The following is an 18,838-nucleotide window of genomic DNA, read 5'->3' as shown; positions in this document are numbered from 1 at the left end:
ATGATCCTTCTTTTGTGGCATACATAAAAGCTCTCGTACCTACCAATAAGCGCTTAGATGTATTAAATTTATGTATTTCTACTTGACTAATGGAATTTTGGATTAAACAATTAGAAAAATTAAGGTTACAAAAAATCCAATCTATCTTAAAATTATATTTTTTTTACTAAAATAAACCTAAAATAATTAGATTGGATGAAGATCTTATAACATTAAATATTACTATGCTATTATGATCTTTAATTGCTATATTTAAAAGAATAATTTTACACATAATATCTTCAAAAGATAACAAACAATCATCTATGACTTTTCTATGTATGGATTTAATTTTCTTAATTAAAGATATTTCTTGTTTTTTGATAAAATCTTCATCTATAAATCAGGCTAAGGCTCTTGAATCTAAGAAAGCAAAGACTTTGTAATTTTTTTGTCCTAAATAAACTTCTATTGTAAAACAAGATGAAGAATCTAAAAAAAAAAAAATAAGACCTTGAGTAGGAGTTACATAAGATTCCAACTGCATAGTTCCTATTGTAATTGGAAAAAGTTCTTTTTCAATACATCTTCTTAAGCAACGATGCTTCTCATTTTGTAATTGCATTGTTTCTTTTCATAATATAAAGTAGTGTGTTTAGATTTTCTAAAATATAAGCATAAGCCTTTTAGATATGGTCGAGTTTTTTTCTATTCTATAACAAATTTAAAATGTATCATATCAATTTACATTGGTTCTAGCTTTGATGAATTTTTGTTAAAAATTTGAGAGTTGTCATCATTATTTGACTTATTCTTCTCAAATTAAGTCTTTATTCTTGACATCTTTCAAATAATTGATTGTCATATGTAATGGCTTGAAGAATAAATTATTCAAAGATTTTACCTTTGACATTGTCAATAATAAATCTTTGACATTATCTTTCAATTCATATCAAAATTAATTGATAAGAGCTTTGTGATTCCAATCCACATTGTAAGAAAGGTTTTAGAATTTAATAGCATATATAGTGGCTGGCTATTGTCATATAATAATACTATATGGTAAAAAATAAAAACATGAATGTTATCTTAAAAGAGCCTAGTATAAAGATGTAATAAAAAAACAATGATAAATGGTAAAAATGTAATAAAAGATTTAGTCTTAATGTTGCCTTTTAAAAAAGATGCTTCTATTTGCTTTGTATAGACATAAATACCTCAAATTCAAATAAATGAGGTAATTAATTAATATAAACAAGTTTAAAAGAGAATTATCAATAGGTCCAAATAAAAATTATCCCAAATTTTCCAATATTGATACCTAGAGATGATTGGTTATCAACATGGATCAAAATCAGACCTTGAGAAATAAAACCATGTACCTACAACTTGAGGGTCCTTTGATAGATCAAAGAGTGGAATTTGAAAGTAAACTTGCAAAAAAAAAAAAATTGAGTATTGTTTTTATATCAATCAAGTTAATATTTAGTGATGCTCTCGGTTGGATTATATTTTGAAAAATAAAATTATATTTACAAAAATCCTCAAAATTGAGTTTTGTGGTGTTTGTATAAATAAATTTTGAGAGTGTGTTGGTATTCTACTTGTTAGTGTGTGTGAAAATTTTGAATTCAATCAAATGATTAGATTGAAGAATATAAAGGTTTTTGCAAATTAAGATCTTAAAATTTGGAATTTTAGGGTTAGCAAGTATTTTTAAGATCTTTAGCAATTTTTTGATTGGATTGAAGTGAAATTTCTTTTTATAGAAGTTAGACTTGATTTCCTATAAATTAAGTATATTTTAGAGGAAATTCAAAAATTCAAAAAGGAAATATTGCCACTAGAAGTTCAATATTTAGATTAAAGTAGGAGGTTGGCCAATACTCAAGTAGAATTTAGGTTTGATCTTTTGTTTGGTAAGTTTGATCTTCTTCAAATTTTGTGTATTTCTTGCCAACTTAATTTTTCAAAGGTGTGTAAAATCTTAAGCAAGATCAACTATATAATCAATAAATATTGAGGTTCTAAACTACTCCAAGGTTAAGTTAATTTCATTAGAATTTGATTTAGGATTTAGGAATAGATTAGGATTTAGGATTTATTTAGGATCTACTTAGGATTTGACTTAGGATTTAAGTAAGAACTACTAGAATTTTAACTAAGATTAAATTATGATTTTGTTAAAAAAAAATTTAAGATACATTTTGGATTTTATTTTAATACTTCTTTTGAATTTCTTTAGGATTATTTTATACTTCTTTTATAATTTATTTGAGGTTTTTTTAGATTTGATTAAAGCTTGATTAGCATTTTTAAGGTTTAATTGGAGTTATTTATGATTCTATTAGAATTAAAATCTTATTGTTGCAATACTCTTTCTATTGTCTATAGTAATGTGCTTGATACATTTTCAAGCAAGACTTTACGTAATATGATACCATAATCCTTGTCGTAAAGATAAGAGCTTAGTATTTGCTATTCTTTTTTAATCACTTTCTTCAAATGTGGCCATAAATACTTCTAAAAATAATTACAAATCATAAAGAAGTCACAAACTTTTTTCTATTAAAGGTGAAATCCAAAAAATAATACTTTGTAATAGAAGTACACCTATGAATCCAACTTGAGTAAATCCATTAGAATATTGGAAGGAATGCAATCTTACATAGAAAATAACTTGTTGAAAAAATCCTCAAAATTTTGATCTTGTTCCATTAAAATTTTCAAGCATACTAATCTTTGTCTTTGTCATATTTATAAAAGCAAAACTCTTTAAATTTGGTTGTGAGGTCAATCTACTTGCTTCCTTCAACTGCACAACTTTTTGATACTAACTTTGAACTTCTTCTATAGGTGTAAGAATAGTACCTCCATAATTCACATTAGAAATTTGTGAGATTTCTACTCTTAGAATTTTCACAAGTTCATAAAAATCTGCAATAGTTGTAAATCTATTCTCACTTCTACTGAGAGTAGCATCCATAATTTTTTCTTCTATAGATAATTCAAACAAACTCAAAAAGTTAAATTAGAAGAAGATTATTTGCAACCTCTAATATCAAATGAGATTTTTTATAAAGAGGGATAATTCACTTTTTTTAAAGAAAAAAAGATTTTTGTTTAAAGGTGGATAGTCCACAACCTTCAAAACACAACAATATTAGTAGAGTAATATATTTACTTCTAAAATAAGATAGATATAATAAATTAGTATTCTTGTCAAATTATCAAATACATGAATATTAAGAAAGAAATCTTTAATACACTCTTATATCACTCAAAAGAACTAAAAAGTCACTCAAAGATGATATGATATTAAACTAGAATGGCTATTGCCAAAGTTAAGAAGACTGAAAAATCTTGAAATATGACTTAAGTCTAAAAAGGCATTGATAAGAGTGAAGAAGGCTTCACTCTTGCCTCCATATATACTCTTAACTAAGAACTACATGGTGATATCCTATAAGACCTCCAAAACATGTTGACTTTGAAAGACATATATCTTAACTTGCAAGGCAAGTTTTCTATATGTATGCCACATATTTAGCTTATTTTGTAAGCTATCAATGGGTGGTTAACTTGTTGAACAAGTTTCTAATCTACAAATAAACTACAAATACATGTAAAGTCAAAGCAACATCTATAAAGCTTCTAAGAAGCTACTTTAGAGGATATTATGAAATCAATCTATTTTTATCTACTTTTACTAACTTCTATCTAATCATATAGATATTTATTAGATTATATATATATATATATATATATATATATATATCTGATACATTACCATAATATTTGAAGCATAAGATACTCCAAATCCATGGAAAATAGAATAAAAAATATTCATTTGAATTGTAGAAAGTAGAGAATTATTGAAAGGTACCAATAGAGCTTATTTTAGCTTTCAAGGTAAATGCTATCTCAAATCTAATGCATGTGGTGATAATAACTATGTATATAATGAAAGAGCTACTATCATTTGAGCCTTTCTAAATATTTATTAAAAACTTAGAGCATGAATATAAAGGTTTTAGGCATAATCAAATGTAATTTATTTAAGACTTTCAATATGAAAAAGAAGATACTCCATATACCATATATACTTGTTAAGCTCAATATGCAATAGAATTTAGAGGTGTCTTTGATAAGAGTAAGCTTGTCAAAATCTTTTTATCTAAGATTGACAAGAGACTCTTGGATTTAGCTATATTAAGAATTATTCTCAAATATGACAATAAGATAATATTGGCATAAACATTTACTAAAGTTAAAAAATATAATAAGGAACTTTGTCAGCATGATTTTATTAACATGATAGCTTAAATGATAGATGTGTCTAATCCTAAGAAGATCACAAATGCAACAAGTAGCTTGGTAATAATTCAATCTAAAAAGACTATACATTGTTGAAGATATAATAAATTTACTCACACCAAAAATGATCCCAACTATTCTAAGAAGAAGAAAGCTTTACATATAAAGAAGTCTAAATTAAAAGGAAGAATGGCTAAAGTAGGAGATAAATCTAAAAAAAATTAATTGAAGTGTACTCATTGTGGTAAACTTAACCACAATGAAGATAATTGCTTCACATTATATTTATACAAGCAATCTGCTTCTAATAAGAAAAAAGCTTTAGAAGCTAAAACTATCAAGCTAGAAAAGAGATTCAATACTGTAGCTTCATTAGATCAAATCTATGGATCTCATATAAATTCTAAAAGTCGAACAAGTTTTTCTTCTTTGAAAAATTCAATGTTTAGTGTATGAGGATAAATGGTAGTTGTAGCTATCATATGTGCCCAAATAATAGCTAAAAATATAGCACCTATAACAAATGAAATACCAAAAACTTTGTCTTATCATTCAAGCAATTATGAAAATCCTAATATTCACGTGTGATTTTTTTTATCATTTTGCCTTACATATATTAATTTTGCAGTAAGATCTTCTATTTCAACTTCAACACCAAATGGAAATATTAATCATAAAGACATGGCATATACTTTGGCTTATAAAGTATTTAACATGCCTATATTTTTTAATATTGATTTGTTGGTTTCAAAATTTAAACCAACATGAATCTTTTAACTTGTTGATAAAATATTAAAAGGCAAAGTACCTGTGTCATCTTTATAGGTGACTTAAGTAGTTACAAAGCCTTTAATAGATGAAAATTTGGCTAAGTTGCAAGAAAAGCTCACATGTGAAACTATTATCATATTTGATGAAGGTCACTTGAAGGAAACAAACATAAATCCTTCAAGTGAGATGCCATTGGCTATATAGGTAGCATTTTTATTTGATATTGCAACTAAACCTTTTTTAGAACATCAAAACTTAAACTTAGAAATTATATAGTTAATTAATAATAATAACATGCTTGTTATTAGCCAATTGGTGGCAAAACCACATATGCCATATTTTTACATGTTATAATGGATTTTGGAGCTCAATTAGTTATGATTCATAAGAAATTTGCTTAAAAATTATATTTTATTTCTATAGACTTGAAGCCTTGTTCTTTCACCATTATTACTTCAATAAGAAGCATGGAGCAAGCTATTGATTATATCAAGTAACCATTACAATTAATATTTTGCATTAGATTTGGACCACTTTGTTTATACTTATTTCCAAAGTATGCAATGACTAGTGCCACCAACTATGATATTTTAGTTCATCAATAGGTACTTTATTTATTTGATTTTGGTTTGGACAATTGAACGAAAGAAGCATGGATTAGACTAGAATGGTCTACTAGTGATAGAAAAAAAGTTTTCATTTTAGTTATTTTAGCAATAATCGCTATGATTATGTCAATAAAAACCTTATTAGATTGTAATGCATTGGTATTTGATTTATTTTATAAAATAATTCTATTAAAAAAATATTAGTATTTATGTTTAATTCTATAGAATCAAATAATCTACCAAGTTTGGAAATTCATGCAAGACATTGGAAGAATCTATCTCCTTTATTGAAAATATTGGCAAATTGTTTTTGCCATTATAAAGAGATTGTATCTTCATTGGATATATTGAAGATATTAAACTCTTACTTATTACCTATCTTTATTCAATCTATTCATTGGCATCCACCAAATAAGGATATTATTCTTGTAGAATATTTTGTAAGCATCAATACAAGTTTGGTAATAATATTGGAGGTTGGGCTTATTGTTAGATAGTTCATTGATATAGATATTGGAATTACACCTAATTGAGCAGTCCAACATTATTTTCAAAGGTTGGTGGTTTTTTATTCTATACAATTACAACCTTTTACCATTTTTAGTTATTTTAGCTAATTTCTTTCAGGTATCACTTCTATTAATAATAAAGATTTAAAGAAATTAGGTAATATTGATTTATTGATTGTTGCATGTCCTTCTCAAGGTTATTTATATGCTCAACCTTATCAAGGATTAGATGGTTCTTCATCTAATTTATTTATGGATTTGATGTAGCTTATGATATGCTAGTTTATGCATCAAATTATACTACCTCACTACATTTTTAAAAATGTACCTCCATTAAGTAATACTTACATATAAGTATTGGAGTCTGGTCAATATATTAACCAACTCTTTGGTCTTTCAACCTTTGTGGATGTTGTAGCTTTGAACTCCTATATCTATCAACTTCATTTGATTTGGACCAACCTGACTTTATTTCATGTGCTTACAAAATTACTTTCTAGAGTTAAATGACCTGTTGAATGTCATATTGATGATATCTTGGATGATAACCAAATTTCTTTGGTTATCATTCAGGTTGATGAACCTTCACTTGACTTAGTTAATAAGGTGGGGCACCTCATGGCACATTTCCTACCTTTGTAACATTTACAACATTATTTATATTTTAAGTACGTTATTGTCTGATAATACAATTATATGATAAAAAAAATAAAAATTTGAATAATATTATTGAAGAGCCTAATAAAAAAGATATAATAAAAAAAAATAAGGATAAATAATAGGAAGTTAATAAAAAAATTAGTCTTAATATTGTTTTTTATAAAAGAGACTTCTATTTACTTTGTAGAAAAATAAATACCTTAATTAAAAATAAATGAAATAAGTAAATAATATAAGAATCTTTAAGAAAAAATTAATATTAGGTTTTAGCAAAAATTATCTGAAATTATCAAAAATTGATATCTAAAGAGGATTAGTTGTGAACTTGGATTGAAATCAGACCTCAAGGTACAAAACTACACACCTATGGTGATTCTAAGGCTTTTTTATCAATTAAAGAGTAGAATTTGAAATTAGACTTAAGAAGAGATTTTTTTAATGTCATTTGGATGAATATTGAGGTTTTGAAGGCTTTTCACAGTTAAAGATTTACTTGGTAGATTTAGAATTTGAGAAATAAATAATAAAATAATAAAAAAATAAAAAAAGATCAATATTTTATGACTTTTGTAGCTTATTTATAAATAAAGATTTGTTAATTTTTCATTGAACTTGTCATGAATTTGTGTAAGAAATTTTATATCAATCAAGTAATTAGATTAAAATTTATTAGAGTTTTTGTGGATTATAATCTTTGATAATTGAAATTAAGGATCAATGAGGATTTTTAAAATTTAGGAAAATCTGCTAGTTTGATTGAAACAAAATTTGGTGAAAAAAAATTAAACTTAAATACTTATACACAATCCAATTTTCTTGAGATTATTTAAGATTTTATTAAGATTTGGTTAAGATTTAAGAATTGATTAAGATTGATCTAAGCTTTGATTAAGCTTTATTTAGGATTTTATTGCGATTGACCTAGGATTTAGGATTTCAATACAATTTTATTAAGATTTTAATTAAGATTTAATTAGAATTTGACCTAAAATTTTATTAAGATTAATTAGAATTTTAATTAAGTTTCAATTAAGATTTACTTAGGATTTGATCTAGAAATTTAACTAAATTCTAGGATTAAATTTTAATTTGCTTAGAATTTATTCAGGATTTATTTTTTAAAAACAAATTTCATATTTTTTTAGGATTCTTTATTATTTTTTAAAATTTTTTATTTCTAATATTTCTTTAAAGTTATTATTATTTTTTAAGGTTTTATTTTTATATTTATTTAAGATTTTTTATTAATTTTTTTAAAGATTAATTTATGACTTCTTTGTATTTCTTTTCTAACTTCTTTTAAATTTACTTTGAATTGGTTAAAGTTTGATTAGGATTATTAAGGATTACTTAAAGTTTATTTAAGATTCTATTAGACTTGATAGGATTATTATTGCAATTCTACTTACTTTCCATAGCTAGGTGCTTAGTTCATTCTCAAGTAAGAATACATGTAATACAACAATGCGGACTTAGGATGTTAATTCTCAAACCTATAAAGAATCTAATAGCAATGAAAAGAAGCATGCTATGGACTATTTAACTAGCACCACACTTGTTTATGATATCACTAAAGCACAATGTTATTTTTTTCATAGGCCAAGCTATAAATCTCAAAACTTTAGTATGGATTTTTAGCATATGTCTTGTTGTTCAATAAATCTTTATAACCATTTTAGTACTTTGAGGTTACAAAACAATAGAAAAGGAGTAGTAGATTCTAAACTTACTAAGATTGAAGAAATTGAGCCACTTTTTATTTAAAGAGGCATCCAATTGATGACCTATAAGTTCAATATGTCTTTCTTGCTTTGGCCAAAGACTTAAAAAAAAACAAATGCTCATGAGATTCTTTCATAAGATTTATTTTTAGAAGACATTCTATATTTTGCCAATATTTTTACTTTATACAAATATTGTAGTAATGAATCCCTTCATTTGGCTATAGGTAAGGATGTTGAAAGCATAGAATATATTTTTTTAATAGATTAATAATTAAAGGTTGTAATGACTTACAATGGTGTTCCATTAGTAAGAAAAGAAACCACAAATTTTGATAATTGGCCATTGGAATTAGGACCACATCTTATTAATACCAAAGCATAAAAGATACAAGCTTTTATTTACTTATATTGTAATTGTTTTACATTTAGCCTTCAAGATCTTAAAGATTATAGAAGCAAATATATTCACATTCAATTGGAAGATGATCAACCAATCTTTTGACAACCTTACAAGTTTAGTGCCTTAAAAAAAGCATATATCTAGGTTCATTGTTAAGAATTATAAGCTATATTGATAATGTCATTATTTTTAGTAACAATCTATAAGATCATAAGAGACATTTATAAATAGTATTTCAGTGATTATGGCAATGGAGATTATGCTTGCATCATACAAAGTATAAATTCTTCCATGAATGATTACTATATTTGAATTATTTGATTATTCTATAAGGTCTTAGCATATAATAAGCTAAAATAGATGCCTTGTAAAAAAACTTGGTACCTAGTGATATTTCACAACTTTAGACTTTTTTAGGATTAACAAACTACTACTAAATATTTGCTTAAAATTTTATCTTAATTCCCAAGGCTTTATCTATTCTTACAAGCAAAGATCAGCTATGGACTTGGTGTTGGGAGCAATAACATACATTTGACACATTGAAGCAAAAATTGGATTCAGATTTAGTGCTTTAACATCTAGATGCTATTAGATCTTTTCAATTATACACAAATTGGAGTGTAATAGGACTAGGAGCAATTTTACTATAGAAGTATGATGTAGGATGCGAGTATGTCATTGCATTTGCTTCTAAAAGCAATAACAATGTGGATTCCAATTACTCATCTTTTAAAAAAAAAACTTTTGACAATAGTTTGGATTATTGCTCACTTCCAATCTTATTTGTATGGTAAATAATTTATATTAATAATTAATCATTAAACTTTGAAGTTTTTATAAAATCAAAGAATCTTACTAACAAGCTTTAACAATATGACTTTGAGATTATGTATTAGATAAGTATTACTAATTTGGATGCCAATAAACTTTCTTGTAATGTAAGTCCTTCAAAAGAAGACTTAATTAGACCTTGGTATCATAGAAATTGCAATAGAAAATTAGTCCTTGGATGGCATGCACGCATATACTTGACTTTAATGTCAAATTCTACAACTGTGGTTTTTGATCATAATTCAAATAAAAAATTGGACAAGAATTAAGTAATTAAAAAGATGTGAGAGGATCTTACAATCTTACATAAGCTTCAATAAAGAATATTTCCTTTAGCTATTTATAAAATGAAAAGAGATCACATTAGTCACCAAATAATAAGATTTTATTGGAAAAATATTTTGTTATTTTATATGTGGCTTGATGGAGCTAAGTACATAGTTCTAAGACCAAATCAAAGATCTCTTTGATATAATAAGTACATAAGGAGCTTGGATATTTTGAGATACACATGACACATTCTATGTTGTGCAACCAATATTGGTAGAATTGTATATATCAACAAGTGGCAATATATATTTCTTAATGTCTAATTAGATTAGATCAAGCATTAATACTTTATTACCTCAGTTGAAGCCTTTATCTATCATGGATTTGGATTATTATTGGTTTTTGATTTTGTCAAATTACTTATTGTTACCTCATAGGGAGCTAAATATGTATTAATATATAATCAAGAAAAACCATAGTTGCCAACTATGGTTTTTTTTATCATATATTAGTACATTTTGTAGTACATATTGAAATCTTAATAAATCAAGGAAGATAGTTCCTTAAGGCATTTGAAGCTTTATATACTAAAGCTTTAATAGATTATTGTACCACCTCTAAAAATCATCCTAAGCAGATGGCTTAGCTAAACGAGTTGTTCAAACTATCAAGTGTGATTTATGGAAGTATGGATTACTTCATGGCAACCATCATGATTGGAATTTGATATTACCATAGATTACAAAGGATATTACTTTAGTAGATAAGTATCTTTTGCATCTTATAGTCCTTACTAGTTGTTGTATAAATGGGAGCAAATCCTACCTAACTTAGTATGTGAGAAGTTAGCTCTTAGATTATTCTGATGTTTAGGCTCAATGTCTATACAATCAAGTGAAGTTCTTTAAGAAAGCTATTCCTATGGCTATAGAAAACTTATCTATTGTTTAACATTGCAACACTTTACAATATACTTGTATTTGTAGTAGAATTTATCAATCTCACTTGCAGAGATTTTTTAAGAGAGATTATGTATTTTTACAATATGATGTATCTACAATACTTAATATTAAGATAGGACTCATAATTCTATATATAAAAGATGTATTGCCTAGTAGTATTTTATTATTGGAAGGCAAGGATGGACAAGAGTAGTGGGAGCATTGAAAGAATTATGTTCCTTGTCATCTTTCTATTGATGATTTTGTAAATCTTGAATTCGTAGTTGTATCAATTTGTCTTTCTTATTTTGTATGTCATAAAAAGAAAGGTGCTACTACCATGCTTTTGTGTAATTAATACCAACATTGTTTCCATATGGCATATTTAATACCACCTCTTTCAACTCTCCTTTTAGGAGATTGGATTTATTCTCGTTGTAAGAAATCTTCCAGCCATGCTTCATCTATAGATAAGAATTGAAAATTTCTTCTACTATGTTTGTCTCACACTTTGATAGACTAACTGCTATAATACTAGTTTGAATGAATACAGTTTGGCAACATCATTGTGGCATTCATCTTTAATAATGTGTATTTTGTGGTCCTAGTTAACTAGAGGAGCTCCTAATCAACTAAGAATGGCACTTGAAAGTGTGTTGGTTTTGTATTTGTATTTGGTTTAGATTACATACTTTGTGACTAGTTTGTAGTACTCAATGTGTTGTATATAATGATCTTTGTTTATACAACAAATATTTCAAAATATAAATTTTTGCTCTCAAAATTAGAAACTATTTTTAAAACCACTTTTGAAATTTAATATCTTCAAATTATAAAGCAACTAGGTAATTTTATTTTTCTATGTAAATATACATATATTTTTTGTATTATTTAATAAAATATAAAATTTTAAATTTTACGAAATTGTACCACTCAATTTAATCTTTTTTCTATTCCTTTAATACGTAAATAAGATGCAAAAAGTTGGAACTGGATTCTGAAGTTGTCAAATTTACTGCTATGACTTTGATATATCCCTCACATAAATACATTTTACTCTACTAGTAAAATACGTCCTTTGAGTGTTGAATATTAAACAAACATTGTTTTTTTTTATCATGTTGCTTAATCAAATTATATATCCAGCAATAAAAATCATAACACCTACACACAAAGATGAGGTTTCTCACATTTTTCCTTTTCCTTCAAAGATTTTGAAACACAGAGAAGAATCTTCCTACTCAACTAAAATCCAAGAACAAAAAACCAAAAGATGGCCCAAAAAATATTTCATTATTATAACACTTTATTACACATGAAAGCTTATCCACTAACAGTACCGAAGTATGCAACAAAATAAGCAAGAATGTGATTGGCTTGAAGAAATCAAGCAATAGCAGGATAAGCATTCCGAGCTTCAACATCTGTGGAAGCAGATGAACCCGTCGTTGTTGCAATCCCAGCCATAGTACTTCTCACACAAATTTGCCTTGCAAGGTCAAAAGAATCCTGAAGTAGATGATGATATACTTTCTGTAGCAAGATCCACACACCATCATAGTGAAGGATGTTGTAAGATTCTTCAGCCGGGTTTGCGTGAACCCAGTGCAAAAGGTCCAAAGCATTGAGCAGCTGAGATCTACAGTCTCGATCTGCATCTATACTGGCAATTGGCAACACAATGTTCAAAACATGGCCACTGTATCGGAACAATTTCCACCAGAAACCCAGGTGCTCTCTACTGAGAGAACTCTCTGCAAGTATAGAGGAAATCGGTGCACACGAATCGGTGCAATTGAATTGGAACAAATAAATGGAGGACCGTCTTTAATGCTTGTTGCAGTCTGTGCATCCAAATGCTAATTTACAAAAACTAGATGCGTAGAGATACTAACTAAGAACGGCTACTAAGGGATTACAGGAGGGAGGTTCAGCTAGTTTACAGTCTTGTCGATGAAAGAGCCTGGGGCGTGTCTTCTTCGAAGCACGAAGAGGCTGTCGATCAAAAGCTTGACAGAGGTTGAAACAGGATTTTACTTGTACACTCAATCGTCACGCATGAATTGTAAAATATACTTTCTCGAAGATGTTCACGGCGTGTGTGAGAGGAACTGGGTCGGCGTAACAAGATGGGTGTCATGCATCATTGGAGGTCCTAGGACCTTAGTTTCTCCATGGAATGATCAGAGGATCGAGAATCGTTAAAAGAGAACAGTGTGTAACACCGATTTACCCCTTGGTTCTCATGATCGTGATGGTGCCAGCGCCTTCGGTGTGTATCTTGGTACATGCAACAACAAATTTTCCTGAGAGACCAGCACCTGGTGGAGTACAAGGTCGTCTCTCCTCACTAGGCGAGAGTCGGTCTGTTGATGCTGCTGGGGAGCTCAGCAATATCCTATTGATGTCGTTTAATGTAACGTCCCCGTGAGCAGCAGAGGGTTTCAGCATAGTAAACGGCAACGCCACAGGTTTAGGTGACTTCGTCTTAAATCTGCTAGGGCCTGAACACGACTTCCGACCTGAATCCACAGCAACAAAAAAGACCACTGTCAACACCGATGATGGTCCACATCGAACTGTATGCACTTTGTTGGTCACCCAGATATGTTTGAATTGGAGATGTTCTAGTGAATCGGGAGGTTTACCTGGAGTGGGAGGCTTTGAGAAAGGCGAAAATGTGCATTGCGAAACTACAGCTTCTTGTTTGGGTTGGACGACTTGCTGTAAAGTCTGCTGATAATGCATTTGTGGCTGAGTGTGTTGTTGCGAGAAGTTAGGCTGAGGCGTGGGCGGCAGTGGCCGTTTCCAAGTTTGTGGAGCACAAAGCTCTCCAAGAGGATTTGATATATAAGTGTTCACCGGGAGCGCAGTTGCTTTACTGAAAACCAACAAAGTCATCAGGAGTCAATGTCGCTGATCACTTGGCAAATAACTCACGACGGAGTAACTTAGCATCACACAGTATTGCAAAATAAACCCAAAACTCATCACGAGATATATCAAATGGTAAAAACTTACGTTTGCAATGGAGAGCCGTATGACTGGTTCTTCTCGAACGAATTTAACAAAGACCAATTGTCAAGAGGTTGTTGCGGCTGATTTGGAACCATGCAAGAGCTGATACCGTCTGCATATGCACAGCAAGCTTCCGTAAATACCACTTTTCGATATCTGACTAGCCTGTGGTCAGACAAAACTAGCTACAAAGAAAGATCCGAAGATCAGTTACTCCATATTTGTCTACTCGGTGGAAGCGCAAACAAAAGAAGTTTAGGACTCACCGGATCCAGAAAACCACGACGACGGTGGCAAGCCAGGTGATTCGTAGTGTTGCAGCAAGTAGTCATCGCCACTCTTTACTGAAGAAAGAGGTGAGCTCTGTTGACCAATGCACCAAGATTCTCATGTTAGACTTTTATCTGGTTGCATGGATTATGACCACGAAAAATCTGCGTCAAAGGAGGTGATGTGTAGGGAAAGATTAGCGACTCACCTCGTAGGAGGATGGAGAATATGAGTAAGAGGAGGAGTAGGAAGAGTAGGTAGTTGTGGGCGAGCCGGTGACACTCTCGTAAGGAGGAGGCGAGTCTTGCCCAAAACCACATGTGTTCACCCCGTTGAACTGCAGCATACGCCGTCTCTTGCAGCGATCTCCTTGTTGATCACTATAAGAAGATGACACAGTGCTGTCACTACCTGAAACATCAGCAACGATGAAGAAGCTCGAGTTACCACTTGCAGCTGACCAGTCAAATAGCTTAAGGGAAATGGCATGTATTGACTGAATCAAAGACAATGCCACAATGCATTGGAAGATTAAATGAATTCACTACATACCTTGGCTCATGTCATGAGTGTATAAATTAAACGTAGGAGTCGAAGGCTGAAAGCTTCTGTCCACAGCTGGAGTCGTCATGGTAAATAAGGTATTATAGTCGCCTTTGGCGTGCAACAGCTGATCCCAAAAGGACGTGGAGATGGCTGCAAAACATAATAGCAGGACACTCCATCAGCAAATTCTTTTACGCCATCGGCATTCTCAACTTCCTGTCTAGCATAGAAAGAATAAAAAAAACGCAGAGAAAATGAAGTGTCCTGTACCTAAAGGAGACCCCAACTCACTCAAATAAGAGTGGTCGTCGTAATGGGACCACGGCTCCATCTTGGTCTTCAAAGCCATTGTCTCAGTTCTAGGAGCGAACATCACGGCCACGTCGCTTAACATCTCTGATCTACTGGGCGCTCTCACACTGGTGCTTATTAGAAATTCCGGTCGTGTTAGCATCAGTCTTTGTTGTCGCAGCAATAGGTCCAGTCAATCCGTTTCATTTAAAGAAAGCGGCATTGGCACATGAATTTGATAACGATATCTGCACAAGTATGACGCAAGAAAGAATGTTTAGCAGCTTATTAGAGGAATAGGAGTTATTTCTCGCAAGAAAAACCAGCCAAACCCGTGTGTTCGTTCCTCTTGATCAGGAAGCAACACCTTCACTTTTCAGAACACCACAAAGCCCTTAAACCACTTACAATTTTCAGTCTCTCTCCTCAATCCTTTCCAAAGACAACGGAAACATTTCAGCACTTGCGTCCTGTACCATCTCCGACAAAAAAAAAAAGGGGGGGGGGGGGGTAAAGAAATGTGTAAAGTTGGGAATCAATGCATTGAAGCTCTGCGCGCCTTTCAACGCTGACATCTCCCTTCTCCACTCTATGGGCACATCGTCCCTATGATTGTGACCCCATAATCCCCAATTTATTTAAACACCGCTAACTCTCTTACCAACTCCGCGCCCAGTTTGAGGGGTTAAAACGGAACGAGCCAATGTATCGCAGAGTTTACTGTTTCTCACGAGAAAGATGCATCTAAGAATTGTTTTGCTGGCTGACTATACGAGCAAGTCTTCACTACAAACTGTAAAGAATTGGAGTCGGTAACTATTGAGCAAGTCTTGTTTCTTGAAATACCTACAATGACTGCTGTCAACTCTGGGGATTTAGAGAGTACGCGAAATCTCCCTGACCAAAGGCTGGCCATCCACGAAGCGCAGATTGCAAGCGTCAACTCATAGTTGCTACATTGTCCGACACTGTCTCTGAAGACCGAGAATCACTCACCCCCGCCCTCACAACGTCTCAGGCACCTCCCAGACACCCCACATTGCGCAACGAACGTCGCACCGACAAAGAGACAACCCCCAACCTCTCCGATCCTCCCTAATGCCGCGAACCGCACTCTCACAAGACGAGAATTCCACTCACTTCACTGTACCGCCCCTCCCCCAAAAAAACACCCATACTACCCACATTGCCACACTAGATGTTGAACTCCACCCGGGGAACCGAATTCCGACTCTAATTCATCCCTTACGCGATCACCATCACCAAACCACATTACCGGCAATCTCCCACACGCCCCCACATACACCTCCAGCAACCACGATGCCGCTACCAAAACAGCAAAAAAAACAAAAACATACACATAAACCGCCAATGTACCCCGGATCCTCACCTCAAAAAACTCAAGCGAGCTTCATTGCACGACTACAATCCGGTAAACCGTGCCCAGTGAGCACACACACCGAAACGAGAGGAACCCAGCGGCGGTATCACTTAACGGTCGAATTACGCAAGCGCGTGAGTTTGCGAGCACGTAAGGCACTCGTGCGCCAACGCGCTAAGTGTGTGAACTCACTCACTCACTCTTTCAATCTCTCTCTCATCAACCGATCAGGCATGCCGCTACCTGCTTGAAGCTTGAGGCTTGGGGGCATGGATTGAGCAATTACTGATCGAGTTCCGTTATTTAATGTTCCCCGTGCTGGAGCTATTTGTGGCGCATCGCAGATCCTCCCTCGCTCGCTCTCCCCACTCTCTTTTCTTTCTTTTTTTCCTTAATTTCTTTCCTGTTTTTGAGTCCTGCTCATTTGCAGGGCTTGGCCTTTGACCCTGGAGCTCGCGATGGCACTTGCCAAGTCAACCCCCCACCTCGCCTCGCTTCCCGGCTTCCCGGCTTCCGTCCTTTGCCAACAGTGCCATGAGTTTCACTTCCCCGATTCTACTACTGCCAGATTCTGCTTCTCAATACACAATCTCATCACGACGGCGACGAAGACCCCCCCCCCAGGCGACAACGACGACGGCAAACAGACGACGAAGGGCGTTACTTTTATCTTTCTCTGTTCGCGTTTACTTTTATGGAGTTCCTTTTTTATATACTTTGCCTGACAGGAATGTGGTGTTGGATTGAGGTCATATCATCACTTTGTATGTACGAATATATAAATTCTTTTGATAGGTAGATGGGGAGGGGGGGGGGTGTAAATACTACTGTGTCAAACAAACAAGACTGTAAGTTAAATGGTGCACAGAAGGGAGTGAACTCAATGCAGTGAATGGTTTTTTGACTGTTACTAGAGTGATGAGGGATGAGGTCCCTTTACTGTCATTTATTTCAACCCTATGGGTGGTGGTGGTGGTGGTGGTGGTTTTCATCCATTTTGTGTACTAGTAGACAGTAAAATATGGATTATGTGTTTTTAAAGTGGTTTCAGATACTTGAATGGTAATGAACACCACCATTTATTTTTATTTACTTTACCCTGCCATGCTACCCAGTTACTGTCTTAAGTTTGGCACTGGATTGGCTCCACAAAGCTTTGACTGCATTGATTTTGGGGTTTAGAAGAATGATTTGTTTTTATATTAAACTTTGCAGTGTTTTGGTGGGTTCCCTGCAAACTGCCCAGCCATGTGCTCCTCGCCCATAGAGATATATAACCCCAAATTGTTACCAGACGGGTTTCCAAAACTCAGTGCTTATTGTTGATCATTTTTTGTTTGGTTTGTTATCTTTCTCCTTCTAGGGTTTTGCACAAACAGATGTGGGATGGGCATTGGTTTTTTGTTTGTTTTGCTCTAGCACAATGGTAAGCTCCTGCTATTGTTCCCTGCCCAGTATTCTGCCCATGGTGTTTAGTCACTGCCACCAAAACTTAGAAGCCTAGATGGGGGGGGGGGGCTCTAGCACAAAAACTGTAGGTTAGGTAATCTATTACAACTTCCCCAATATAAAATACAATCATAAAAGTCCAACTGAAGTTGTGGTCATACTTTCAACACCCAGAGTAGACCATGGAAATGCCTCTAGCACACCCCTCAAATTTGGCAACCCCACACACAAAACACACATATGCCAACCATGGTTTCAAATCTTCTCTGCACCATTTTCAATTACCAGAGAGGCAAAATGAGAAATGGGAGTTTAAAATGGACCTGGATACACATGCTTCATTTGTTGGGCAGAGGTGGGAATCTGTGTGGAATTGTCTGCAGACCCCCATGAAAATTGAACAAGTGAATAGAAAAACAAATTTGGAGGTTTCATAATCTGCTTTGTAGGACAAAGAAAGTTATGAACAAGCAACCAGCAGAAAGCAAATTCCAAGTGCTTCCATTGAGGAGTGGCAGGCAAATCGCAGCCGCAATCTCTGTGCCTTCAGACATGAGTTAAATTTGAAGCTCTGTGCTCTAATTCTTAAACCCAGTGGGGCAAAAAAGAAAACAAAACAGATCATGAGATTCATCTGCCAGACTTTTTTTCAAATATGAAAAAACATGCTCTCTTTACTCAGCAATAAACTTTTTAACTTTTGATTTATGACTGTTTTCCCTTGTTTTCCATGTTTTTCCCTTCATCACCCCCCCCCCTATGAATGTGTCATTGCAGAGATTGTTGCTTGATGCCAAACACTCTAGGTTGCATAGAAAGGGTTAATATAAGACTGGGGTGACATAATGGAGCTTGTCATTTGAACTGGGA

At 32.5% G+C, this 18,838-nt stretch overlaps 1 protein-coding gene across 2 annotated transcripts; it reads right to left on the bottom strand.

Annotated features, from left to right (window-relative positions):
• Window positions 1-12,774: 12,774 nt before the first annotated feature.
• LOC112276506 (uncharacterized) lies at window positions 12,775-17,066 on the bottom strand. Of its 2 annotated transcripts, none has more exons than XM_024507894.3 (8): window positions 16,529-17,066; window positions 15,118-15,386; window positions 14,854-14,997; window positions 14,510-14,712; window positions 14,298-14,394; window positions 14,035-14,143; window positions 13,662-13,894; window positions 12,775-13,535 (listed from the first exon to the last, which is right to left on the bottom strand). In XM_024507894.3, the coding sequence occupies exons 2-8, from the start codon at window positions 15,299-15,301 to the stop codon at window positions 13,243-13,245; spliced, it is 1,263 nt and encodes a 420-aa protein (XP_024363662.1). In that variant the 5' UTR covers window positions 15,302-15,386; window positions 16,529-17,066; the 3' UTR covers window positions 12,775-13,242. The 2 variants fall into 2 exon arrangements, with proteins under 2 accessions (XP_024363662.1, XP_073387045.1); XM_073530944.2 differs by having other exon boundaries at window positions 16,763-17,066.
• Between the last annotated feature and the right edge of the window lie 1,772 nt (window positions 17,067-18,838).

The sequence above is a fragment of the Physcomitrium patens genome, chromosome 24, assembly GCF_059467195.1.
Source record: "Physcomitrium patens ecotype Gransden chromosome 24, ASM5946719v1, whole genome shotgun sequence".
NCBI lineage: Eukaryota > Viridiplantae > Streptophyta > Bryopsida > Funariales > Funariaceae > Physcomitrium > Physcomitrium patens.
This window is presented reverse-complemented; position numbering and strand designations above follow the sequence as displayed.